General features: G+C 45.2%; 3 protein-coding genes across 7 annotated transcripts in view; 1 reads left to right on the plus strand and 2 right to left on the minus strand.

The window, feature by feature from the left end:
• LOC137427440 (dynein axonemal assembly factor 11) overlaps positions 1–7599 on the minus strand; it is a 41244-nt gene extending 33645 nt beyond the window's left edge. Inside the window, exons 1-2 of one of the 3 annotated variants that reach the window (XM_078778193.1) lie at positions 7472–7599; positions 3154–3337 (exon numbers count right to left, since the gene is read on the minus strand). In XM_078778193.1, coding sequence (XP_078634319.1) covers positions 3154–3187 — 34 coding nt within the window. In that variant the 5' untranslated portion in view covers positions 3188–3337; positions 7472–7599. Of the gene's footprint in view, positions 1–1724; positions 2185–3153; positions 3338–7471 lie in introns of those variants that run through there. The other 2 variants (XM_078778194.1, XM_078778192.1) reach the window with 2 other exon arrangements.
• LOC137427442 (large ribosomal subunit protein P1-like) lies at positions 2296–7913 on the plus strand. Of its 3 annotated transcripts, none has more exons than XM_068116951.2 (4): positions 2307–2483; positions 2575–2649; positions 7233–7347; positions 7493–7913. In XM_068116951.2, exons 1-4 carry the CDS (start codon positions 2358–2360, stop codon positions 7558–7560), a joined length of 384 nt encoding a protein of 127 aa, XP_067973052.1. In that variant the 5' UTR covers positions 2307–2357; the 3' UTR covers positions 7561–7913. The 3 variants fall into 3 exon arrangements, with proteins under 3 accessions (XP_078634321.1, XP_067973052.1, XP_067973051.1); XM_068116950.2 differs by having other exon boundaries at positions 2351–2483; positions 7490–7913; XM_078778195.1 differs by lacking the exon at positions 2575–2649 and having other exon boundaries at positions 2296–2483; positions 7490–7913.
• LOC137427438 (ornithine decarboxylase) overlaps positions 7712–27208 on the minus strand; it is a 28592-nt gene continuing 9095 nt past the window's right edge. The window contains exons 4-12 of the mRNA XM_078778191.1: positions 26841–27014; positions 15689–15861; positions 14429–14563; positions 12304–12385; positions 12000–12083; positions 10765–10927; positions 10525–10634; positions 9488–9702; positions 7712–9320 (exon numbers count right to left, since the gene is read on the minus strand). Of these exons, the coding sequence (XP_078634317.1) occupies positions 9200–9320; positions 9488–9702; positions 10525–10634; positions 10765–10927; positions 12000–12083; positions 12304–12385; positions 14429–14563; positions 15689–15861; positions 26841–27014 (1257 nt within the window). The 3' untranslated portion in view covers positions 7712–9199. The remainder of the gene's footprint in view (positions 9321–9487; positions 9703–10524; positions 10635–10764; positions 10928–11999; positions 12084–12303; positions 12386–14428; positions 14564–15688; positions 15862–26840; positions 27015–27208) is intronic.

Below are 27208 nucleotides of genomic sequence, written 5' to 3' on the forward strand. Positions count from 1 at the left end.
CACATTTTTACCTGACACGACCTCTGACCTTTTGGCCTTTGACCTAAGGACCCCAAAATTTAATCAGTTAATCATTACCTCATTATACATACCTGTACCAAGTTTGAATTGGATAACTTCAGCCGTTCTCAAGTTATCGCGGTAACGAAAACCTATCACGGACGGATGGACGGACAACCTGAAAAGACTTCGTTAGTGCAGCAGATAAACACAAAAATTGTGCATTTTAATGAGAAAAGCATGAAATTTTTAACATAGTTGGTGCATACCATAAGGTTTATTTTCAGATGTGGAGGGAAGTCAGATTTGACCTCTGAGGACCGTGAGAGGTCAAATCCAATATGGCCGCCAGTCCACCGGGTCGAATGTTCAAACGCGCTTAATTTTGGAACCAAACAGTAGAAAAACATTTTAGGTGTCATTTCCAACTAAATTGGGGAATGCTCATTCATTTGGTGATACTTTTGAGATCGCCAGAACTCAAGGACATGCATTTAGGTCAAGGTCAAAGTCAAATTACGTTAAATATCTATTTTTATGATACTGCAGTTGGAACTGCTATTGGAAAAAGTTCATTTGAACTTTTAAAACGTTATTTTTTCAGGTACAGGGATAGGTACAGAACACCCAAAGACCAGAAATGATGAAAAAAAGTGTTTACACTGCAAGGAATGATGCAATAACCTCTGAAAAAAATAACTGTAGTTAACCAAGTATGTCCACAAAAGCTAACATTAAATCAAGTGCAATGATGAAAATTGGTAATGATCAAAATCTAAGTCTCCAGAACAGAAGCACAGTGCAGTGCACTTGAGTGCAGCTTTGGCACACTTGCAGCGTCCAGTGCATCCTTTCTTGCAGCGACAGTGGATCAATTCATGGCACGACTTTGATGCTTCAGGGAGAGTGGTCCAAAGAAGCTGCCACCCAGTTGTTTCCTTTATCCAGCCCCAGTCAGATGGCTCTGGCATCTCTGGATCCATGACCAATGCCTGGTTCCAACAGTTGGCCTGGTAGCAAGTGCGCTTGATGTGCTGCCTGAGTTGGAGGAATGTTCTCTAGACTTGTGTGAAGAGCTGCTTCCTGGCATCATTCACTTCCGTGCTCTCACTGGTTCGGTCGTACATCAGCACCACAAATCGCTCTAGCAGTAACATTGATCCTTCACTGACCTCACTTGGCATGCATAGGAGTTCATTGAAAGCATCATTCACCTCTGGGTAAGACTTCCAAGTTTCCCAGGCAGTCTTCTTTCCTCTGCCAGCAAATACAGATACAGTGTCACACCCGGTGAAAGCGTGAAGGACTGGGAGAGTCAGACACTCAACCATTTCGTGAACAGCTATGTACCGAAAGCTTGACCCGACACCAAAGGCAACCCACAGCTCATCAGGAGCTGTCTTGCTGAATACCTTAAATGTTTTTCTACGCTGTTTGGTTCCAAAATGAAGCGCGTTTGAACATTACCCCTGGGGAACTGGCGGCCATCTTGTATTTGACCTCTCACGGTCCTCAGAAGTCAAATCTGACTTCCCGGTTCCCGCCACATCTGAAAATAAACCTTATGGTATATACTATAAACTATGCTAGAAATTTCATGCTTTTCGCAAAAAATGCACAATTTGTTAAAATATGAGAGCTTATCCGCTGCACTCCGTCGGCGGAGGCAGAAAATAGCACAAATGTCGTATGTTCGATGAAGGAGGCATCTTCAAATTACGTACGCAAACCGATGACATGTTCACCATCCCTCCCCTGTTGGCATCTTCTGCCGTATGGCGATGACGTCATCAGTGGCGCACAACCGACAATCAAACACACCAATCAGAGAAAAGCACCTTGTGCTGCTTTTACATACTTATCGAAAGCATCTTATAATCTCGGGCGTTTGCATGGATGACATTATTTAACAGGTTCACGAGAAAAACATGTCCTCCTCACGACTGAGGCCGTTAAGCGCGGAAAATTCGCTATTTCCTTTGCACCTGAATTATAGAACACGTTAATTAATACCTGCGACAGGTATTAATTATAAATCATTTACTACATCGCAACCTGCACTGATCAATGACAAAGTATTCAATTCGAGATACGGACTTCGAACCATCCCGATCGGTGTTCCCTCAGGCCGGCTGGCACGGTCACCATAGTAACAAGGATTCTTCTTCCCGGATCGACGGCCTCTTCCTCTTCACGAAAGTGTTTAATTTGCAGATTGAATTTTTTTTTTCATTTTTTTTTTTTTTCCAATTGCGATAACATTTTATCGCCATTTTATTCCTCCATCTCTCTCTTTTACAGTTTTACTCCTCCGTTTCATTCGTCCCGTGAACGCCCTTCCTAACTCCACCCCATCCATGCCCGTTTGCCCTTCACCACCATATTTACATCTTCCCGCACCGGTGACCATGGCATGCAGCACGGCCGAACTCGCTTGCATCTACAGCGCGCTCATCCTGTACGATGACGACGTGTCCATCACGGTGAGTGTTTCCCGCGAGTCGAGGCCATGCGCGCGCGCGCGACACACGTCACGTCACGTCACGGGGGTCCGCGTGTGCGCGTCTCGTGCAGGAGGACAAGCTGGTCGCGCTCATTAAAGCCGCGGGAGTGCAGGTGGAGCCGTTCTGGCCTTCTCTTTACGCCAAGGTGAGGGAGACGCGTCACTGTGGGGGTTTTCCAGGAGGATTAGGAATTCGTCCTCAGCAGAATCCAGACCCCCCTCATCCCCAAACTACGACGTTTAATTATTTAATTACGATTCTTGCTGATACCCTCCAACTACCAATAGAAATTGTGATTGCACTCCTCCTTTCATTGTACGCGAGAATATAAATAAGATTTCTAGAAACATCTATTTCTAACGGATGGATATAATTAATAACGTCAGTAAGATGATCTGACGTCATTTATTTCAGATGAAGCTTTAACCATCACTGGATGATCCCATACAAATTTGGGAATTTCCACATCACGACGTCTGTCCTCTCGCTATTAATAGTCGGGGGTCTTGTTTCACCGCACACCCCGAGCTTGCCAACACACCCAAGTGCACCTCGTATAACCTCTCTGTACCCTTCAGCACAACACCCACGTGCAGAACGAGGCTCATGGACGAACAAGGAGCCCAAAGGTCCACCCAAAGGGACGTACCGGTGTCGATCCAAACATGAAGCTTCAACCACATGTTGCAGCCATGATGGGGTCCCCAACCAAAATTGGTCCAGTGCAGTGACCGTGTCGGTCAAGTGGAACACCACTCGGTAGAGCGCAAACCTCCACCAGGGTGAACAGTTTACATTTTGTATCCACTGAAAGGCCGGATCTGGATTTGGACCTGAAACAAAATCGAATTGGCTTGTTCTTGTCGCCAAACCACCTCAATCACCAGGTTTAGTCATAACTCGTCCATAACGTTTTAAAAATATCATGTTATATATCTCAAGTGTGAAGAATCACTTAAAAAATCAAATAATCCTTATATCTGAATCCATATTGATATTCACCAAAATCGAATCGACTCGTCCTTGTCAGACACCCCACCGGTCCACAAAGTTTCGTCCGAATCCATCCACAAGTTTTTGAAATATCCTGCTATGTATCGTTTTTCGCCAAATCTCCCACTGGTGAAGAATCACTAAAATTCCATGATCTGGATCCGGATCTTCACCAAAATCGAATCATTTCGTCCTTGTGACATATGCTACATCTCTCCCAAATTTCGTCCGAATCAGTCCACAACTTTTTGAGATACCTTGTTCACAAAGACAGAAGTGAAAACATAACCTCCATCCACCTTTGGTGGCAGAAGTACCGGTAATTACAGTAGAGTACAATTAACGAGATACCACGAAGATCCCACAGTGTCCTTCGCGGAGAGTAGGCGAGCGATCGCAGGCACCTTGAACAAACTACCACCCTAAGTACTCAGTAGGACGGCAAGCTTGGCCAGCTGGTTCGTGAAAGACCTGGGCAAAAGATGTCCCCAAGTGGGTAGGAATTGTGGTTGTTTAAAGGACGAATTAGACACCATCTCGGTCTTTACACCATATGCAGGAAAAGACAGCAGGGAAAACCAGGAGACAATCACCATCGCACCAACACAATGGGGGGTCATCTTCATCCAAAAACTATGCCCTATTGGGGAATGAACCACCTCACCCCTAACCGTTTGAGATGTTCATCCACTTGCCCTTCCGGATCTTCAAAATAAAATTTGATCCATATTGTCCCATGCGAGATGGTCAGAGATAGCACCCACAACTTTATCAACGATGGTATTCATAGAATACTTACCCTGCACAGGCAATTTGGTGCGAGCGAACTCTTCTCCTTTTGATCCAATATGGCTGCCAGACCACGTGAGCGATTACATCATGAATTTATATTTTCTAATATAATGGTTGCAAAGATCACGCTCAATAAATTTCAAACTGATCAGACTAAGCGGTGTCCCTGTCAAATTATGACGTCATAATTACAGCACCAATATCATTAAAATTTATTCCCCATGCGGAGTTCTTTACAATGAACCACATTTCAATTTTTTTTTTTCGCATGGAGTGGTTTTGGAGATTATAGAGGTGCAACGTTTTTCCAAAATGGCGTCCATAACACGTGACCTATGACGTCATCTATCTATAATTCCATTAATCTCTGTGTGTATGTGTGTTTGTATGTGTGTATGTGTGTTTGTATGTGTGTATGTGTGTTTGTATGTTTGTCTGTGACCGCTGTTTCTCGACAACCACGGGTCCGATATACTTTAAACTTGCCAGGTATATTGCTGGGGACCCGAGGATGTGCCTTTTCAAGGTTTCATATTAATCGGACAAGTACTTACCGAGCTATGTCCAAAAAACGATTCAACCAATCAGAGAGCAGCGAGTTATCGCGTGTGCCGAACGTGGCGAACACACTCTGCCTCGGACGGCACATTTGAGAGCGTATTCATTTATTTCACGTTGGCAAACTATGTTGCCGCTATGTTGGCGTTAAACTATGTTTTAAAACTAATTAAAACCATTTCATGTAAATAGAGGGGGGGATTGTCACTGTACTCGCAAGCCGTTCGCCGTTCGCTTTGGCGTTGCGAATGGACCAAAACATTTCATGGACCAAACCATTTCATGTAAAGCGTTCGCCGTTCGCTTTGGCGTTGCGAATGGACCAAAACATTTCATGGACCAAACCATTTCATGTAAATAGAGGGGGGGGGGGGATTGTCACCGTACTCGCACCCACGTACCCACGTACCCACGTACGGGCATTGCACCCACGTACGGGCATGCCCTAGTAATTATCATCTTACTATAAATCACCAAATGCCCGTCCGTCTGTTTGAAGGTACCGCAAAAACGGCTGAGCCGATCACAACGATATTTTGGGTGGGTAATCCTGGGATCTCCTTGAGTAAAATAGGCTATATTGTTTTTCCAATTTCATCTTTGGCCTCCAGAATTTTCAGGTTTGGACTCCCGCATAACGTTATTTTCCCAGATGCCGCACAAACGGCTGCACCGATGGGACTCGGTGACCTTGGACAAAGACCTCTTATAAGGAAATGGGTTGAATCCCTGCTTGAGAGAATGCCAACCCCCTCCCCGCCATCACGGTCGTCTCTCCAACTCACAATCCCACGAGATATGCGGAAAGGACAACCCAAAACCAATTTTCTTTTTGATTCGTATATAAACATCATTAAAAGTAAATAATTACCTCGGCCAAAGTTCAAGCGACGTGGGTTTAATCGCTACATGAGAATTCCACATAACTATTTGGGCGGTGTATAAGCTAACAGATCGCTGTCTCCGTCGATCTTGCCAAGGCCGTAACACCTATCGGCTCAAACTCTTTTTAACTGTTGACTTGGTAGTTTTTACAATGAAGGAAACGTTAACAATGTTGTTAAAAGTTTATTTTGTCATTAATTTGTGATTGGAGTTGTTGTTTGGAATGAAAAAAGATATCTGACGACATGCCGTAATGGTTTCTGCTTTCTCAACGTGAACTTTGCGGATCGCCATATGCAGATTCGCCACGGACCCACGTGTCTACACGTGAACATACCCGTTTGTTTGCGAACGGGTACGTTTTTCATGGAAGTCCTTCACGAACTTGCTGTCCATGTCTGACGTGCGACTGAGGATGCCACAGGAATGTGGAATTTATTGGTTTCATGCTTTAGTATTCGCCGTATCTGCATTGCCTGTTTGCTTCTGGCCTCCCACCCGTGCGTAGCACAGGTATCTCCCTAATTAAAATAATATACAGAACGTGCTCCTCTCGTGAAAATTACGTGTCAATCGGACCAAGAATTGCAAAGAAAAATTCATACTGATCGAATCAAACTCGTCAAATTATGACGTCATAATTAAGGTACTCCGGAGTTCTTTACAATGAACCACATTTCAAATTTTTTTTTTTTTTTCCATGGAGTGGTTTTAGAGAATATAAAGGTGCAACGTTTTTCAAAAATGGCGTCTAACACGTGACCTATCACGTCATAATTATCATTAAAATAATATACAGAACGTGCTCCTCTCGTGAAAATTACTTGTCAATCGGACCAAGAATTGCAAAGAAAAATTCATACTGATCGAATCAAACTAATTGTCAAATTATGACGTCATAAAGTACCGACAACATTAAAATTTATTCTCCATGGGGAATTCTTTACAATGAGCCACATTTCAATTTTTTTTCCCATGGAGTGGTTGAGGAGGTATCGAGGTGCAACGTTTGGGTTTTCCAAGATGGCGTCCGTACCATATCACCCATGACGTCAATCATTTTAAGAAACCTGCAGGCGGTGCTCTTATGGTACAAATTTCACGTCCATCAGCCTAACAGTTGCAGAGAAAAAACATTTTCATACCGATCAGATCAAGTGTTGTACTTGTCGAATTATGATGTCATAATGAAGGCATCGATGACAACATATCTTATTCCTCATGGGGAGTAATTGACGAGCCTCCCGTCAACGAGCGGTTTGGGAGATAGAGGTGTAACGTTTTTCCAAGATGGCGTCCTACGTGACCAATGCACCGACGCACTCCGATGGTAAAATTGTGTTAATCGGAACAGTGCCGAGAAAATGAATTTTTAAAATGCAGACAAGCCACAGGTATGCAACCGAATGCCAAACCCCACTTTTTGCTTCGCAAGTGAAATATCAACATAGTGACTAGAAGGTCCATATGCCAACCCAAGTGCGTTGTGCACCTTCTCAGGCATTGGGCAACGTTAATCTCGGTGCATTGATTACCAACGTGGCAGGCGGAATGGCAACAGGTGCTCCTCCGGCCCCATCCGCAGAGACAGCACCGGCGGTGACCGAAGCTCCAGGTACAGGATACACAAAGACAAAATATATTGTAAACTGATATATAATGACAGATGAACCTGGTGATCCCAGAATTAAGAGCCATAGGTGGGAACCACTAAAATAAACAAAAAAGGTAACAATCACCGGCTTCTCTCCCAACAGCAGAGGTGAAGAAGGAGGTCGAGGAATCCTCGGAATCGGACGAGGACATGGGCTTCGGCCTGTTCGACTGATCAGGAGGTCGTCTGCCCGATAAAGGTCTCCATCTTGTCACCTGCCCGATAAAGGTCTCCACCTCGATCTGCAGTTCCATCGCACACCTGTTGCGACTTAAGCCCACATCTTTGCGCAAGGTGTCCCATCAAACAGAGGGCGGACGCAACATGGAAGGTGAAATTTTATTCTTTCGTCCGACAGCTTATTGTAAAATGACATCAACCACGGGGTGAGTCCACGCACGTCGGACCTCACCCACACCGCGGTGGCGCCGCTTTCCCGCCAAAGTGAATCTTGCGGAAAAATGGATTCTACGCGCAAAGCCTTCCGTGATTGGATGATTAGGAAATAAATATCAAATGTATTCGTCTCCAATTTGTACTTCATTTGCTGGTCCCACACGATGGGGGAAAGGGAGGGCTGGAAAAGGTGACTGTTGGGATGAGTCGGAAAAGTAGAGTTAAAAGGTGGGGAAGGTTTCACAAGGTGGGGAAGGTTTCACAAGGTGGGGAAGGTTTCACAAGTGATACTAAGATAGAAAAGAAGTTATAAATAAGAAAATGATTTCAGGAGCAGGAAGTGCGCACGCCACCATTGACTGGGGACAGCACGGAGCCTTGTAGGCTCATAAGATCAGTCATGATTTAGCTTCTCGGCAATCGGTATATATCTACTCACGTCCATCTTGTGGGCCATAAACTTCACACCACCTCGTTTGCCCTCCGTTACACCCCTGCCCACACACTACGGTCTTAAACCCCCCTCCCTACCCACCCTGCCATCAGCACAATGGCACACAAACCCAGCCTCACCCACTACCCCTCAGCGCACAAACCCAGCCTCACCCACTACCCCTCAGCACACAAACCCCAACCTCATCCACTACCCCTCAGCACACCAACCCAGCCTCACCCACTACCCCTCAGCACACAAACCCAGCCTCACCCACTACCCCTCAGCATACCAACCCAGCCTCACCCACTACCCCTCAAGACACCAACCCAGCTTCACCCACTACCCCTCAGCACACAAACCCAGCCTCACCCACTACCCCTCAGCGCACAAACCCAGCCTCACCCACTACCCCTCAGCACACAAACCCCAACCTCATCCACTACCCCTCAGCACACCAACCCAGCCTCACCCACTACCCCTCAGCACACAAACCCAGCCTCACCCACTACCCCTCAGCATACCAACCCAGCCTCACCCACGACCCCTCAAGACACCAACCCAGCCTCACCCACTACCCCTCAAGACACCAACCCAGCCTCACCCACGACCCCTCAAGACACCAACCCAGCCTCACCCACTACCGCTCAGCACACCAACCCAGCCTCACCCACTACCCCTCAAGACACCAACCCAGCCTCACCCACGACCCCTCAAGACACCAACCCAGCCTCACCCACTACCGCTCAGCACACCAACCCAGCCTCACCCACTACCCCTCAACACACAAACCCAGCCTCACCCACTACCCCTCAGCACACAAACCCAGCCTCACCCACTACCCCTCAGCACACCAACCCACAGCACAATGGCACACCAACCTAAACCCACACCCCTAACCCCTTTAAAACCTCCAGTTCCCCCCCCCCCCCCCCCCTTCAGCCTCCTTTCAACTTGGCACTTCATCTGCTTTGCCCTCCATTCTCACACCTCGACACTGGTCGGGGGCAGGACGACCTTCGGGCCGCCTCCACCACCACAACCAAAGCCCATGAAAGCGTTGGCCACCGAGCTGAATGTGGCACAGAGCTCCATCATTATGAGCCTGCAACAATGGAGGAACAGAGTAAAAGCAAATCAATTTCACAGTACCACACAGATTCAAGGTTCACCCACATTTGGAAACTTGTACCCAGCTCCTACCCCTCACCCCCCACCACCCCCCCTCAAAAAAGGTAGAAGCAAAAATCAAAATGCAAGAGAGGCACGCACCAGTCAGAGTGAGTGATGATGCAGTGCACCGGCGGGCGAGGAAAACCGTTGAAGGTGGACGCTGCCGCGAAGGTGTAAGCACCCATGTCAGGGAAAATGAGCCAGTCGCCGACGTGGAGCTCTGGCAGTTGGCATTGGTTCAGCACGCAGTCCAGGCCATCGCAGGTGGGTCCCCAAAGGCTGCTGGCAAACACCGGCTCGTCATCGCTCACCTCCTGGTAAAGAATTGGAATGAGGTTATCCGCACTGACGTACGAGGTTATCCGCACTGACGTACGAGGTTATCCGCACTGACGTACGAGGTTATCCGCACTGACGTACGAGGTTATCCGCACTGACGTACGCGGTTATCCACACTAACGCACGAGGTTATCCGCACGGACGCACGAGGTTATCCGCACGGACGCGCGAGGTTATCCGCACGAGGTTATCCGCACGGACGCACGAGGTTATCCGCACCGACGCGCGAGGTTATCCGCAGCGACGCGCGAGGTTATCCGCAGCGACGCACGAGGTTATCCGCAACGACGCACGAGGTTATCCGCAACGACGCACGAGGTTATCCGCAACGACGCACGAGGTTATCCGCAGCGACGCACGAGGTTATCCGCAGCGACGCACGAGGTTATCCGCAGCGACGTACGAGGTTATCCGCACCGACGTACGAGGTTATCCGCACCGACGTACGAGGTTATCCGCACCGACGAACGAGGTTATCCGCACCGACGTTATCCGCACCGACGTGCGACGTTATCCGCACCGACGTACGACGTTATCCGCACCGACGTACGAGGCTATCCGCACCGACGTACGAGGTTATCCGCACCTCGCACCGACGTACGAGGCTATCCGCACCGAGGTACGAGGTTACCCGCACCGACGTACGAGGTTACCCACACCGGCGTACGACGTTATCCGCACCGACGCACGACGTTATCCGCACCGACGTACGAGGTTATCCGCACCGACGTACGACGTTATCCACACCGACGTACGAACTGGCAGAGCACCGGCCATTATTGAATTGCTGAGCGTACCTTGTACACCACCGGTGAGACCTGTGCATGGTCGTAGAGCAGACAGTTGAACGAGCTGTAAACACCATCGTTCAGGTAGTACATGAACGAAGGCTCTTCGTTTCCATTTGCTAAAAGGTTTGAAAAGAACCAAACAAAAAAAACAAGATAACAGCATGCAAAGGTGAGCCGACGATCTAGTAATGGCCTCACAGGGCTGGAAGAGCCGTCAAACAGAGTCAAACAGACTGGAGGCCTCACCCTCAGCAGGCTCCCCGTCCGTTCCCACTGCACGTTTGGCGATGACGTTGACCGCGAGGGTGAATGCCGAAGTCACGTAGAAACGCCCTGGCTCGGCGATTATGCGCAACCCCAGGTCGGCTGGAAAGTAACTCTCCAGGCCGGTGTCCACAACGGATGCAATCTGTAACCGCGTCAACAATGGTGTCATTGCGAGAAGATAGGAGGTGCGGAGAATGAAAAAAGGTAAAACACAGACCAAAACGGGCAGCTTTGTCACATGGATCGTCACAATTCAGACACCAAAACGGGCAGCTTTGTCACATGGATCGTCACAATTCAGACACCAAAAACGGGCAGCTTTGTCACATGGATCGTCACAATTCAGACACCAAAAACGGGCAGCTTTGTCACATGGATCGTCACAATTCAGACACCAAAACGGGCAGCTTTGTCACATGGATCGTCACAATTCAGACACCAAAAACGGGCCGGCGCAATAGCATGGTACTTGCAAAATCCAAATAAATACATAGTTACCATGGAAACAAATTCCAAAGACTTCACCTATCAAATGTTTTACGTGATGGGATGTTGTGCATAACAAATTTGGTCGATACATTTTCCAATTGTTCCGATAGGTGTTTCACATGTTTCGGACGGCCTTGACTAAGGTTCGACCAGGTTAGCCCAAATTTTCCTCACGCGTCCAAATACAATAACTTTCATTCTTGAAAAGTTATTGAGGTTTGGTCATAAATTCAGAATCCCATTTGAATATTTATGGGGGTAAGATCGTTGCCATGGAAACCGTTGAAATGTCAGAATGGCAAAAATGGATCGTTCTGATTTTTGGTGAACTAGGTCTGTGACCCAACATACGAATAAGTTAACAGGATGAAAGTTGAGCAATATACGAATAAGTTAACAGGACGAAAGTTGACCAACATACAAATAAGTTAACAGGATGAAAGCCGACAATTTTGTGACCTTGACCTTTTGACCTCAAAAACAACAGGCTTATAGCTTTTGACTTGCGCTACCAGGTGTTTACACGTTTGGTGCGACTTTTTGTGAATTGCGACCTGTAGGCAATTGACAGACGGAAAACAATACACGAGCGATTTAGCAAATAACTAAATCGAACAACACGTCAAGGTGAGAGGGGATTCGAAGAAGCATCAACTGTAGGTGAACGATGTTCAAAAAGGAGCACATGCACGCGAGAGACATTTCAAGCAGCAAGGTTCCCTAACCTCTTCAAATGTAACCTTGCTATTGAGGCAACCTGGAAATCCACCGCCGATGTCGAGCAGACTGAGACGGTAACCAAATTCCTTCTGTGGGAGAGAAAAATGGAAAACGTGAAATTGATGTTACGTCCTGTTGAGTGAACAAATCTGGCTTGTGGCCCAAGCAGAGATTCAAAGGCTTTGCCGCTTAATACGCCACCCCTTGTGCACATTAAACCCGTCACGGATATGGTTCCGTAAAATGCATTCAAAGGCCAATCGGTCGATTAAATTTACAACATCCCGGGCCCTCTCCAATCCAACTTACGGCCATGTCAAACACGCAGCGAGCATCTGCGATGGCCTGCGTGTAGGTGTTCGCATCAGTGCAGCCACTGCCAACATGGAAGCTGAAAAAAAAATTAAATAAATAAAAACGCACGTGATAATTAAAATACAATTACACCAGCAAGGAGATCAAATTAGAACACTTCGATATCACGTTGTTGACCGATACGACTTCGCCCACATTATTACATCATTACACATACTTGTACCAAGTTTGATTTCCATCCCTGCAGCGGTTCTCAAGTCATTACATTTTTTTAAACTTCACACGACCTCTGACCTTTGACCTCGTGACCTCAAAATCTAATCAGTTCATCTTTGCATCATGATATAAAATTATACCAAGTTCAGTGAAAATCCCATCACTGGTTCACAAGTTACCGCAGCAACAGGATTTTTACCCAACATGATCTCTGACCTTTGGCTTTTTACCCCAAAATTTAATCAGTTAATCATTACCTCATTATACATACCTGTACCAAGTTTGAATTGGATAACTTCAGCCGTTCTCAAGTTATCGCGGTAACAAAAACCTATCATGGACGGACGGACAACCCGAAAACAAAAGAGCGGAGGAATAATCACCTTTTTTCACAATAGGATTCTGACTACAGTTTAGAACCAGCTCCATTTGCACCATGCTCGTCTTCCTGCTCCTCCACCTCCGGTGGCAAATTCTAGACTTGCGGGAGTCATCGCAGGTGATGCTGGTATATTAAACTCGTGGTTTTACATTTCCCGGGAGCTCGGCCACAAAACATAAAATTGGCTTCTAAGCAATCGTTATCGCCTTCATTGACCCGTCTGATCTGGTGTCTTGAGCATTCCATCAATAACCTTGGAGCGTTCAGCGAGTTCACTGAATACGCGCCAAATGACCCAATCAGGATCGAGGTTGGATAAAGAATTATCACATTCCGATGAGAATGTACCTTTGCAGGATTTCGGTATCGGAGATATAAAATATATATTCCCCCCCTTACATTGAAGATCCTCCACGTGGAGTACACGTCTTGATGCGACGGATAGATGCACCTCAAGGTGCGCACACACTTTAGAGGCAAGACATATTTCTTGGTCATGCCAATGATCGAGAAGAGTTTTATAAAGTCGATGGCACATACGTTAGACATGGAGGCCTTGGTTGTACCACGTGGTTACCAATTCGGAGCTGCCTAATGCTCGAGACATATGGCCACCGGTGCTTTGATGTCCGTTAGTCGTCCACGGAAACACACAAAGCAGTTTAATTTTGAAACCAAGGTTTAAATGCAGCACCATCGGCAACCTCAACAGTCCGAATAATTTTGCTTCGAGAAAGGTAAACTGAAGGTATGTATTAAATTATTAAATTTATTTAAATAAATAAAATTATTATTTATTATTATTAAAATTATTATAATATTATTATTAAATTATTAATATTTTTAATAAACACGTTTCTGCACTAGAAGGGTGACTTGCAACCAAAAAAACGTGCACTTATGTCAAAACTGCTTATTTTGGGCATATTGGAGATTGGATTTGCACGAAAAAGGTTTATCGTCAAATATGTAAAATTAAATTATTAAATTTATTTATTATTTAAATTTTATTATTTCAAATTAAATGTATTAAATTATTATTTCAAATTTATTAAATTTATTTAAAATTATTATGTATTTAATAATTTATTATTAAAGTATTAATAAATTATTATATTATTAAAATTATTTATTTATTAAATTTAAAAATGTATTTAAATAATTTATTATTTATTAAATAATTATTTAAAGTTAAATTAAATTAAAATTATTAAATTTAAATTATTAAAATTAAATTTTAAAATATATTATTATTATTAAAATAATAAAAAATTATTAAATTAGTAAATTAAAAAAGTAAATTAAATTATTTAAATTATTTTTAATAAATTAAATTAAAATAATTAAATTAACCGGTTTATTAAATTATTTTTTCTTAACGTAAAATCCCTCCACCCCCACCCCCGAATAGACTAACCAATAGCGAAAGGATTCCTCCAAAATAATACATATGGAATTGCAGGAAAGAAATGTTGAAAGGACATGCCGAGGAAGAAATATATAAAATTCTCCAAATGTCACCTGACGCCAACAACATCGAGGCCGAGTCTGCTGGCCTGCTCGATCAGCCCACGGCAGGTTTTCAGTCCGGCACCGAATTTCATGCTGAGACGAACCACGGCCGTCGAATCATCAGTGATAATACGCAGCACCAGTCTGTCATGTGACACAAAGAGAATTAAAGGTTAATGTGCACATCCTACACGACCACCAACCACTCCTAAACGACTCACGATACACAAATGCATTCATTGGGGCGGGGGGCTGGGGAGATGCACCAGAATGACGAGTTACATTACCGGTACTCGTCTGGATACAACAACAACACACAACATGCATTTTAAGGCCATGTTCCCTGCTAGAGCGGGGGTTAGCCTTGCGGTCCCCATGACAATCTTCTCCATTTTGCCCTATTTTCTGCATCTCTCTTTGTTAACCCCCTTGCCCGCATTTCTTCTTCCACCATCTTTAGCCAAGTCTTTCTCGGTCTTCCCCGTCCCCTACTTCCTTCTACATTAACTTCCATCACTCTTCTCAACCAGTCACTTTCATCCTTCCTCAATACATGACCAAACCATCTCAACCTGTTCCTCTTCACAGCATCAATCACAGGCAATATTCCCATCATTCTTTCGCAATTCATCATTTGTCTTCCTCTCTCTCAACGATACTCCGCACATCCATCGAACCATTCGCATTTCCACCCTTTCCAGCCTTCGTTGCTGCTCTACGTTCATTACCCATGTCTCGCTCCCATAAATCATAACACTTCTCACACATGCAGCATACACCTTTCCCTTCAGCTTCAGCAACACTCTCCTCATCAGCACGCCACTCAGTTCCCGAAACTTCTTCCATGCACATCTCACTCGAGCAACCGTTGCCGAGTCTGATCCACCTTCTCCATTCAGCATGTCTCCGAGGTAGCAAATGATGGATACTCGTCTGGATACGTGCAGTTTAAACTCCCAACAAATCACTTCAAGAACATATCCGGCCACCGAAGCTTAACAACAGCTGTTACAGGCCTCAGACTAAGATAGGTCTGCAACTCAGTATACAAAAATAACAACAAAAAAAAAACAGCGAGGCACCATCCACGTGGGGGGGAATTAAATAAATTGGATAATCAGCTCCCTTTTCAAAATGCTGAACATAAAATGTTGTACAAGTTAATAATCAAGGTGAGTACGACGGTATAAACATGGGGTGAATAATAAAAGAGGAGAGGGGGAGCCGCTCACTCCAGGGCGGAGGTGGGGGCTGTTTAGAGTCGCTCACTTGGCAAGTGGAAAGGTCCGTGCTATCTTTCCGAGCTCAATACTGTTGTCGAATGTCATGAGCGCCACTCCGTTGTTTGCCGCATATTTGATGTGGGAAAGCTGTTTGCATGGGTTGGCGAAGATGATGCGGTCCGCAGGTACGCCGGCGCTCAGAACCAATCCCATCTCGTTCTGCAGAAGAAGGAAGGAAACAACAAAAAAAGCTCGAAGTCAAAAATGTTTTTTGTTTTCGTTTTTTTAATGGCCATAAATGAATGTCGAACAAAAAAAAAGGGTTAGACACAAATTGGGTTAGACAAGTGATAAAAAAAATTTCAATGCACCACAAACTGCTGATGGTATTTACTGTAAATGGGAACCGTCGTACTTTAGCACAGAAAACGTCACAAATTGACTTACAGGAAACCCTCTGCATTTGCAAATCAAGTATTCACAGATTGGTACCGATCCCGAATCTGCGACCAATCGACATCCAGGATTCATGAGTTTGAGAGTTCCCATCATCCAAGCCTGTGTCGCCTCCCACCCGAGATGCACAGATATCGATAACGTTCAGTAGTCGGACCTCAACATTCGCGGTTCATAACAGCGACCTGCTTCAACATTAGAGCCTCGAATTAGAGTAAATTATTTATTTATTCATTTTTTTAACCACATCAGGACTGGTCTCCGATATCCACTTCCGTTTATATTAATTCAGCCTGGGAATTCTTCGACAGAAACCACAGATTCATCCCATCTCTTCAATTATCGTACCCATCCTCCCGCTCTTGGTACTCTGAACCTTGTGACGAGGCAGTTGCTTTAAAACAACTTGCTTTCTCCTTCTGGAAGGCAAATCCAACTGAGGACAACCTCGGATCATTCCACAAATTCCACAACACGTGTCTCTACTTATCTGGAGAGCCAGAAAACAACATCTGTCCAATGTCAAGAATGAGCTTTCAAACTTGCCTCCCTCCTCTAAACCCTTGTGGCACCTTGTCAAGACTTGAACCCTTTATCCTCTGTCCTTTGGTGCCCTCAGGTATCTGCAGGACACATGCGGTCCACCAGCAACCCCCTCCGAGTGAAACTGCCTATATCCAGAACCGCTGCTCACCACTCATTCCTTTATTTCCTGCCTGTGGAACAAACTCCCTCACTCTTCAATGTCATTCTTCCCTCCAGGTCTTCAAGACAGCTGTCTCACCACCATCTCGTCACCCCCCACAACCAAAATCATGATCTTTTGTACACCTGTTAATCCACTACCAACTCTCCCAAAAAGTTTTACTTATGATAATTATGTATCCCTCTTGTCCACACTTTGCATTCTCCCTTGTCCCTGATCTTTATCTGCATCCCTTGTTTGTCCGTCTCAGTCTATTTTCTCCCTCCACCCTGCTGTTGGTGTTTACACTTTTCTGCACTGTTCCCTTTGTTATGTTGTGTCTTAGCTCTACCCTGAGCCTATACCATGTTGCAAAAACAAATAAATAAAACAATCTTTTTTATTTTTTTTTACCCCAATTCACACAAAGCCCCCACATTCACAGATTTGACATTCGCAGCACTCTCCAGGAACGTATCCCCCATGGATATTGGGGACAGACTGTATTGTATTTGGCTTGAACATGCAGCATGGGCACAGAAGGCACCCGGGAGCCCGTCATGTCCTGTCCTGTCCTTCCTTCTCACAGCAGTTCCCAAAACGGCAAACACCTCTTAAATCGCTATCGTGATTTTTCCCCCCTTATTGCCCATGATCGTGGCCTCCAAGCAAAAGACAAGTGGGGAAGGTGAGTCTGCTGGAAACAGGCAGAAGAAAGTGAGATGTTCAAGCAAAGAAAATGAATGTATTGGACAGGTTGGCTACGGGTACTTATGGGCACAAGTAATCCTTCTGACTTCCCCTCCAACACAACAATCGTCATCATAATCAAACATAATCATCATGACTTCTGAATAATCCTCCAACACAACAATCGTCATCATAATCAAACATAAATAAAAAAATAAAAACGAAACGAAAACGGCACTCTTCGAGATCACGACGTTGCCCTATCTGTCTCCGCCCACATTATTACATACCTGTACCAAGTTGGATTCACATCCCTTCAGTTGTTGGTAAGCGTCACATTTTTACATAACATGACCTCTTAATGCCATGACATGACCTGGAAGGAAGTGGAGGACGGGGAAGACCGAGAAAGACTTGGCTAAAGGTGGTGGAAGAAGAAATGAGGGCAAGGGGGTTAACAAGGGGAGATGCAGAAAATAGGGCAAGATGGAGAAGATTGTCATGGGGACCACAAGGCTAACCCCCACTCTTGCAGGGAAAATGGGCTTTAAATTTTTTTTGCTTCGGATATGAAATTTGCTTCGGATATGAAATCTTTCCTCTTCTCCAATGGCTTGATCTCTGATCATCAATTTGGTTTCAGACCAGGTCACTCTACTCTGGACATGCTGCTTCTGCTGTCTCAACAATGGATGGAGGTCCTCAATGCCAAACAGGAAATCAGAGGTCTCCCTTGACATATCACGGGCCTTTGATACGGTCTCGCACCCAGCTCTGCTCACCAAACTCTCCTCCTATGGTATCCATGGAAATCTCCATGCATGGCTTGCGGACTTCCTCTCTGGTCGTAGTCAACGTGTGGCCCTGAATGGATTTCTCTCATCTCCCCTTCCTGTTCAGGCTGGAGTTCCCCAAGGAAGTGTGCTGGGCCCTGTGCTTTTTCTAATCTTTATCAATGATCTCTCCGACTCTGGAAAATCCTCTCTATCTCTTTGCTGACGACTCCACTCTCTGCCGCTCCATTCCTCTTCCCTCAGATCGGCAGTCTGCAGCCTCCTCACTCTCTGAAGACCTGGACAAAATCACAGACTGGTCAAACAAGTAGAACATGTCTTTCAATCCTGACAAATCTCACTCTCTTACTATGTCTCTCCGAAAAGATCGACTGGACAACCCTCCCATCTACTTTCTCAACAATCCTCTCCAAGAAGTTCTGTCGCTCAAGCTTTTGGGTCTCACTATCTGCCATGATCTTTCTTGGGAAAACCACATTTCCAAGCTGGCCTCCAAAGCCAGTCGCCGACTGGGCATCCTCCGTCGTGCGAAGTCCTTCCTCGGCACACCTGAGCTTCTCACCACATACAAGGCTTTCATCCGCAGCTCAATGGAATACTGTTCTCCCCTATGGGCTGGCTCATGCCTCACACCTGGCTAGGCTTCACGCTGTTGAATCCAAAGCTTTCAAAATCATTGGAATCTCCCGCGATGAAGCTATCTCTGAGGGCCTTTCACTCACTCACCGCAGGCAGGTAGGTGGTCTTTCTGTCTTCTACCGACTCCTCGCCGGCCTTGCTCCCCCAGCTCTCTCTGTGCTCTGTCCCCCAAATATTCCTACAGGTCGCACAAGATCTGCCAGCAACCCTCTGATGGTTAAACTGCCGAAATCTCGGCTCTCTGCTCACCTTCACTCTTTCATTCCTCTTTTCTCCCGCCTGTGGAACAAACTCCCACACTCCCTTCAATCCCTCTCCTCCCTCCAGGTCTTTAAAACAGCTGTTCACCACCATCTCTTATCTTCCCCCATCCATAACCTTGATCTTTTCTACCCCCACTAATTCACCCCAGATCCACCTTGTTTGAAATTCCAACTTCTTTCCTGGAAATCCTGGCAGTGTCCATATGTTTATACCTCTCCCACCTCCCCCCCCCCCCCTTCACATGCCTCCCCCCAAAGCCCTCTCCCTCCCACAGATCTCTCGATGTCTCCATGTCTCTCGGTCCCTGCTCTCAAATGTTGTGTTTGTGTCCTCCCCCCTCTCTCCCCATCTTGTCTACCGCTCCCGATGTTATTTGTTTTATGTGTCTGTTTGTCTTTCTGTGTGATTAATGTTCGCTCTTTCAGGAGCCTCGATCTTGTATACAAAAAAAAAAAAAAAAAAAAAAAAAAAAAAATGCATGTTGTTGTTGTTGTCTAACCTCTTAATACAACAACAACATGCATTTTAAAGGCTATTTTCCCTACTAGAGCGGGGGTTAGCCTGGCGGTCCCCATGACAATCCTCTCCATTTTGCCCTATTTTCTGCATCTCCCCTTGTTAACCCCCTTGGCCCGCATTTCTTCTTCCACCATCTTTAGCCAAGTCTTTCTCGGTCTTCCCCGTACTCTACTTCCTTCTACATTCATTTCCATCACTCTTCTCAACCAGTCACTTTCATCCATCCTCAACACATGACCAAACCATCTCAAGCTGTTCCTCTTCACAGCATCAATCACAGGCAATATTCCCATCATCTTTCGCAATTCATCATTTGTCTTCCTCTCAACGATACTCTGCACATCCGTCGAATCATTCGCATTTCCACCCTTTCCAACCTTCGTTGCTGTTCTACGTTCATTACCCATGTCTCGCTCCCATAAATCATAACACTTCTCACACATGCAGCATACACCTTTCCCTTCAGCTTCAACGACACTCCCCTCATCATCAGCACGCCACTCAGTTCCCGAAACTTCTTCCAAACCGTTGCCGAGTCTGATCCACCTTCTCCAATCAGCATGTCTCCGAGGTAGCAAAATGTTTTCACACCTTCCAGCTTCATGCCGTCTCCAAGATCCAACTCAACATTTCCTCCATCTGCAGCTCCCTCTGTGCACACCTTACACTTGAATGTAGCTGCCACACTGGTTAATGACCCTCTCAGACCACTACATTTTTGATGAACCCACTCAGCGCACATTGTACATTGAATGGAGTTCACTCCGACACCCTTCCTACACACAGCACAAGGCCACTTCCCAGTTCTTTCCACCTCACCACATGCCATCACCTTCGTCTTTCCGATATTCACCTTCAGACCTTTTGTCTCCATACATTCCTTCCACTTGTTCATCTTTTCCTTCAGTCCATCCATACTTTCCGCAATCAACACCAGATCATCTGCATACAAGAACTCCCATGGTAAACCCTCCTTTACGTTCTGAGCCAGCACCTCCATCACAGCTACAAATAGTAGTGGACTTAGTACCGACTCCTGATGCACTCCCACCTTCACCTCAAACTCACCACTGTTCCCGTCCTTCGTCCTTACAGCTGTGCGCGCTCTTTTGTACATTTCCATCACTACTCTGATCAACCATTCCTCCACTCCTAACTTCCTCAATGCCCATGTCAATACTTTGCGTGGAACCCTATCGAATGCTTTCTCCAGATCAACAAACCCAAGAAACAACTTCTTCCTCTTCTCCATGTACTTCTCCTGCAACTGCCTCACAATGAAAAGTGCGTCTGTCGTTCCTCTTCCTGGTATAAATCCAAACTGCATTTCGTCGATCTTCACTTTCTTCCTTATCCTCCTCTCCAACACCCTTTCCAATACCTTCATTCCATGCTCCAATAACTTTATCGCTCGGTACGAGCCACACTCCAGAGGGTCACCTTTCCCCTTGTAGAGGGACGAGGGTACTCATTTCCCAATCCACTGGAATGCGGCCTTCTTTCACCACCAGATTACAGGTCTCTGTCATTCTCTTCACACCCCAACTTCCTGCTGCCTTCAACATATCTCCCACAACTCCCGTCGGCCCTCCCGCTTTTCTACCCTTCATTGCTTTTATCGCTTCCTCAACTTCCTTCTCAGTTATCTTCTCTGCCGGTCCTAAAACTGGGTTACTCTCTATGTTGCCATCCCATTCATTCTCTGTATTCAACAGCATTTCCATATATCTTTTCCATCTTCCTTTAATTCCATCTGGTTCCACAGCGATTTGTCCCACTTCATCCTTCAAGCAACTCACTCCCATCACATCACACCTCTCTTTCACTATCTGCTTTGCAATCCTGAATACTGCTTTCTGACCCTCTTCCGAATCCAAGCGTTCTCCAAACATTTTCCGACATGCCTCCTGCGCTTTTGCTACCTCTTTCTTTGCAGCCTTCCTTGCTGCCTTATAACTTTCATGCTCTGCTGTTTCTGCTCCCGTACCCTTTGCCTTCTGCCACTCCTTGAACTTCTTCCTCTTCTCATCAATCCTCTTTCCAACTTCATCATCCCACCACCATGTTTCCGAGTGCCTCGGTGGTCCTTTTGTCCATCCACATACCTCACCAACGGCTCCCAACAGACTAGCTTTCATTGACATCCAACCACTTTCAAGCTCAACCACATCATCCTCGACCCTACTCAGCCTCTCTTTTAATGCCTCCCTTACTGTCACCTCTTTCAACCTCCACACCTTCATTCTCGGTTGGTACTTCACCCGCTGAGCTCTCCTCGCACCTTTCACCCTTATGTCGTAGACAACCAAGTGGTGCTGTGAAACAGCCTCCTCCCCCGGGATCACCTTTGTGTCCCGGAGATGCCCCCTATCTCGCCTACGCACCACAATGTGGGCACCATCAGGTAGTCAACGGTTTTCGTCGACCCACCTGACGTGTATGTAACAAGCTTATTATCCTCTTTCTGGAACTGAGTATTACAAATCAATAAATCAGCTCCATCAGCAAACTCCAAAATCCTTTCACCTTCTCCATTTCTCACACCATATCCGTAACCCCCATGAACTCCCTCAAAACCATCCATACTCCTTCCCCACATGTCCATTTAGGTCTCCTCCTACCACAACAACTTCCTCATCTTTCACGTTTTCCATCAGCTTCTCTATCGCACACCAGAACTTGTCGTCCTCTTCATCGCTTCGACCAACCTGCGGAGCATATACCGAGATGACGTTCACCAAGAGCTTTCCAATCATCATTTTCACCATCATCAACCTATCACTCACTCTCGTCACACTCACCACACTGTCTACAAACTCCTCAGAAAACAGGACACCAACACCATTCACACTGTCCGGGCACCCTTGCCACACAAACTTGTATTTCTGTCCCTGCCTACCCTTCACCATTCTCACCACCATTGCCACACCACTTCCCTTCCATCTCGTCTCTTGCACACAACATATGTCCACTCTTCTTCTGACCAATACTTCCACCACTTCTCCTGATCTCCCTGTCATTGTCCCTACATTCCATGTCCCAAACCTCAGAAACCGATCTCCACTTCGGGCTGTACCCTGCCCATATGTAGTTGTAATTGTCATGGTTCTCTTTTTGAGGCAATGTTTTTACGCCAAAATAAATACATATTTTATGCCAACCTCTTAATGCCAAAATATAATCAGTTCATCTTTGCATCATTATACATACAGTGCTGTAATTTCTTTATTTTAACCATTGCTCTTGAACATTTAACAATATCCCCCCCCCCCCCCCCCCCCCTCCGTCTGACCTGGGAAAGTAATCCCCTTTCCCCCCATTAAACCAAGGTATCTGTATTCACAACATACGTCCAACTCTGAGTCCACAGTCTCGAGTTCTTCCCCAAAATATTTAAAGTCCGCTGCCCAGCGCCACCTCATGGTCTTTGTCAATTCCATTTTTGAACTACACTGAACTTGCTGAGACCCTGAGCCCACTCTTGCTGTTGTGATCTGTCCCAATGTTTTCCCTTTAACCCATATTGTCTGTCGTGGCATTGATTGTCAGATGACCATAGAGTTATATATGGTCAACAGACTGACAATGCTATTGCCAATAGGCACTCTGGATCTCATCTTGATATGCACAGGCATACTTCCCAACCTGCAAATAATCAGAGAGGTGCACCGTGGAATGAATAAATCATTCACATCCAGCCCCTTCCATTATACAGGTTGCTCTCAACAACAAATGAAGGAACATACACATCTTTAGCAGGAACGAATGGCTTAGAGTCAGCTGAAAAGCTTCTGGAGTTGGTCTTGAAAAATGAACACAAACAGGAAACAAGGCATTGTGGGTAATATTCATACTATTTGGCTATGCCAGCCACTTGCAACAAAAACCACACACAAGGGCAGCACATGTCTATTGCACCTACCTACGTGAGATAACCCACCACCTCCCTGGCACCAAACCCTGACATCGCAGACATCAAAAGCACCCGTTGTTGAATGAAGTTGCATCATTACGAATGAGGTCAATTTTCGTTACCAATTCGTTTGCAAGGTCACTAAGCGGTGATAAACGCACTCGTCACCCAGTCAAGATTGGGTTATTCAGGCTTTCGTAAACAATGAAGATTGATGTTCAATTTAAAGCCACCATTGCAAAATTAATCCATGAGTGCATCACGGCAATGGGCCAAATGGCCTAATTTGAGGTCGTACGACGACTTTCTTGCACTCTGTGCAGTCCTGTGGCAACTGTGGCCCCTTTACATATTAAATTCCATTCCGCAAATAAATACTTCAATGCAATTGGCTCGATTCCCGATTAATTCACCTTCAAACTAACGTGGAAGGGGCAGGGAGAGCCGAGGCACAAGCCAAGCTATGCCCCTCTCACCTGATGTACGAGAACGCCATTATTTATCTTTTTCAACAATTTGAAGAACTGCACTTTTTCTTTTTTTTTTGTTGTAACATTGACCTATAAAGTGGAGAGAAAATTTGGGAGAGATTGGCCCAGGAGTATGGAATTCAATAAAAAAATTAATATATAAATACAATAAAAACACGACATACATTTGCTCCTTGCGTACGACATCTTCATACCTTAATCTAGCATCAGATTGACAATGCTGCATATTGCGTAGGGGTTACTGTTATTGCTTGATTAGGACAATTGGTGACGGACCGACAGACCCGCCGAGATCGAGCTCCTTTTACATTATAGATAATAGGCTAATGCGTCTGTCCTACCCTGAAACACAGAGAAGTTAAAGTTGCTTCAAATTATTCCAAACCTATGGGAAAATTATAATATTCTTTCCATCGAAACATTGAACCTAAGTGGTGCATAAACAGACTGCTACTTTAATCACTCCAGAATATATATATATATTTTTTTGCTCTTGAGAAATATATGTAACCTCCCATTTTTGAGCATTTTCAAACAGTGCAATAAAAGGCTTCCTTACAATTTTGTATTTTTACCACATGCTTCTGCTAATATATCAATAATCCATGCTTACCACATGCTAATATCTATCTATAATTCCAGTAATCTCTGTCTGTACGTTTGTTTGTCTGTGACCGCTGTTTCTCGACAACCACGGGTCCGATATACTTTTAACTTGCCAGGTATATTGCTGGGGACCCGAGGATGTGCCTTTTCAAGGTTTCATATTAATCGGACAATTACTTACCGAGCTATGTCCAAAAAACGATTCAACCAATCAGAGAGCAGCGAACGATCGCGTGTGCCGAACGTGGCGGGCACACTCTGCCTCGGATGGCACATTTGAGAGCGTATTCATTTATTTCACGTTTGCAAACTATGTTGGCGTTAAACTATGTTTTACAACTAATAAAAACGAATTTGCGATTCATTCGCTTTCCTGCGCGTTTGTGCACGCGATGGCGATTTCTTTACCAAACTCCGGAAGCCGTTCGCTTTGGACCAAACCATTGCATGTAAATAGAGGGGGGGGATTGTCACCGTACTCGCAAGCCGTTCGCTTTGGACCAAACCATTTCATGTAAATAGAGGGGGGGGGATATAATTTTAGATATAGATATAGTACGGGCAATGCCCTAGTATCAATAATAACAATAATAATAATAACAAGAGCAATCAGAGATTACAAACCCTCTTCAGGACGCGTTTTTTGTGGTTTTTACAGCTTTTGTGTTAAAACAAATATGGCGACCCAACCACGTGACCAATGACATTTTTTTTTTCTCCACCAATTTATCCCAAGATGGTGCTCAAGAAATTTCATCTTGATGGGATGAAGGTTTATACTTGTCGAATTATGATGTCATAATGGAGGCACCTGTGACATCATTAGCTTATGTTATTCCGCATGGAGAGTTCTTTACAATGAGCCATGTCACAATTTTTCTATGCCGTGCTTTCGGAGATAGAGGTGCAAAGTTTTTCGCCTTTTCCAAGATGGCGCCGCTACCATGTGACCTATGACGTAATAATTATCATTAAAAGAACTACAGTATGATGCGCACGTATGGTGAAAATTTCCTGTCAATTGGACCAACAGTTGCAGAGAAAATCATATTTATTCTGTGCAAACAAAGCCAAGCAGACAGACAAACGGACTCAAATGCAATACCGAGTTTGACGATATCCTCTGGCGAGGGTAACACACGTAGGTGCATCCACAACTCCAAAACCATGAAATCTAGCAGCACAAAACTGTGCATGCACACCAAAGGAGTGCATGAATGAAAACTGGGTATGTGGTACATTTAAACCCTCCCTTTTGAAGATAATTAACTCGTTAAAAAAGAAAAAAAGAAAAGAAAAGAAGAAGAACAAAAAAAGGCTAACCCCGAGTCAGCCCACGTTCACCTCACAAGGTTCTTCATCTAAGATTTTGTTTCGGCCTTATCAAAAAATGCCTTGCCTTGCAACATGTCGCAACGGTTCGTGTATAAGAGCTTCATACCTATACATTGCTGTTTACATCGCTAATCGCTTGCCAAGCCATTAATTCATCACCAACCGTTTTGTTAGAGTGCTTAAGCCGCTTGGCAAGTGCTCTACAAGCTGCTTGGTAATGGAACACACCCCGGTTTCACCATTCTTTTACCTTTCGATTTGCTGTCTTTTTGCTTAAATATCGTAATGACCTTTACTCATCTTTGAGTGGTTTCTTCAATGTTTGTAAGCCATGGCGATAGTCGACAGTGGCGCAACTTCCGTTTATTACAGCGGTTGCCGCTTTTGAAAAGAAAATACAAATTGACATTCAAGACAATGTCAAGGTGATAATGCAAACAACGAACAAATAGAAACACGTGTTCTGTTGTCTTAGTTAAACCTGTTTGAAAGTAAACCTGTTTGACAAAAGTTTGAAATGTAACCTTCACCTCAGAGTTCCAGTTCCATACAAGGTGCCAGCCACAGTTCCAGTCAAGTCCCCCTCCCACTTCAAGGTAAACGTAAACCTACAGTCAAAGTAACCCTCTCCAGGTTCCCCTTCAGTCCCCCTACCAAACAAGTCCAGAACACCACCTTCCCCTCTCCTTGCACCCACACCCCCACAGACTGCATAGCGACGTGGTGAGGAGTCGCTCTCCTCCTCTTCCTTGCTTATTAACATCAATTAACAAATCAAACATGATCCTGTCAGCAAAGACACTCACCTTGCTGGCGCAGTCAAACCCGGTCCCAAGTGCAGCAAGTGTGGTGATCACAGCAGGACAGTCATTGCACTTGACAGCGTAGAAGGGAGACACGCGAGGCAAGGCCTCCCTCCACTGAGCATGCTTACGGACTACAGCACCCAGATCACCCACAAACAGGGCATTCCTTTCATCCTGTAAATGCAGGATGGAAATTGAGCAAAGTAAATGCCACACCCAACAAACAAAGACGAAATTTTTCACGTCTCGGAGCTGGACAACTTGAGAAGAAAATCTACAGCACTCTCGAAATCAATAAAACAAAAACCGAACTACCCAGCCGATAAGTGGTCGTAAACTCAATGGAGCCCATCTCTCCAATGAGCTGG

This window comes from Myxine glutinosa, chromosome 5 (assembly GCF_964187855.1).
Source record: "Myxine glutinosa chromosome 5, kmMyxGlut1.1, whole genome shotgun sequence".
Taxonomy (NCBI): Eukaryota; Metazoa; Chordata; class Myxini; order Myxiniformes; family Myxinidae; genus Myxine; species Myxine glutinosa.

Coding starts and splice junctions, on each gene's coding strand:
- LOC137427442 (XM_068116950.2), top strand. CDS start 2,358: ATGCCCGTTTGCCCTTCACCACCATATTTACATCTTCCCGCACCGGTG. Junction 2,650..7,232: donor GGCCTTCTCTTTACGCCAAG/GTGAGGGAGACG, acceptor GCACCTTCTCAG/GCATTGGGCAACGTTAATCT. Junction 7,348..7,489: donor GGCGGTGACCGAAGCTCCAG/GTACAGGATACA, acceptor CTCTCCCAACAG/CAGAGGTGAAGAAGGAGGTC.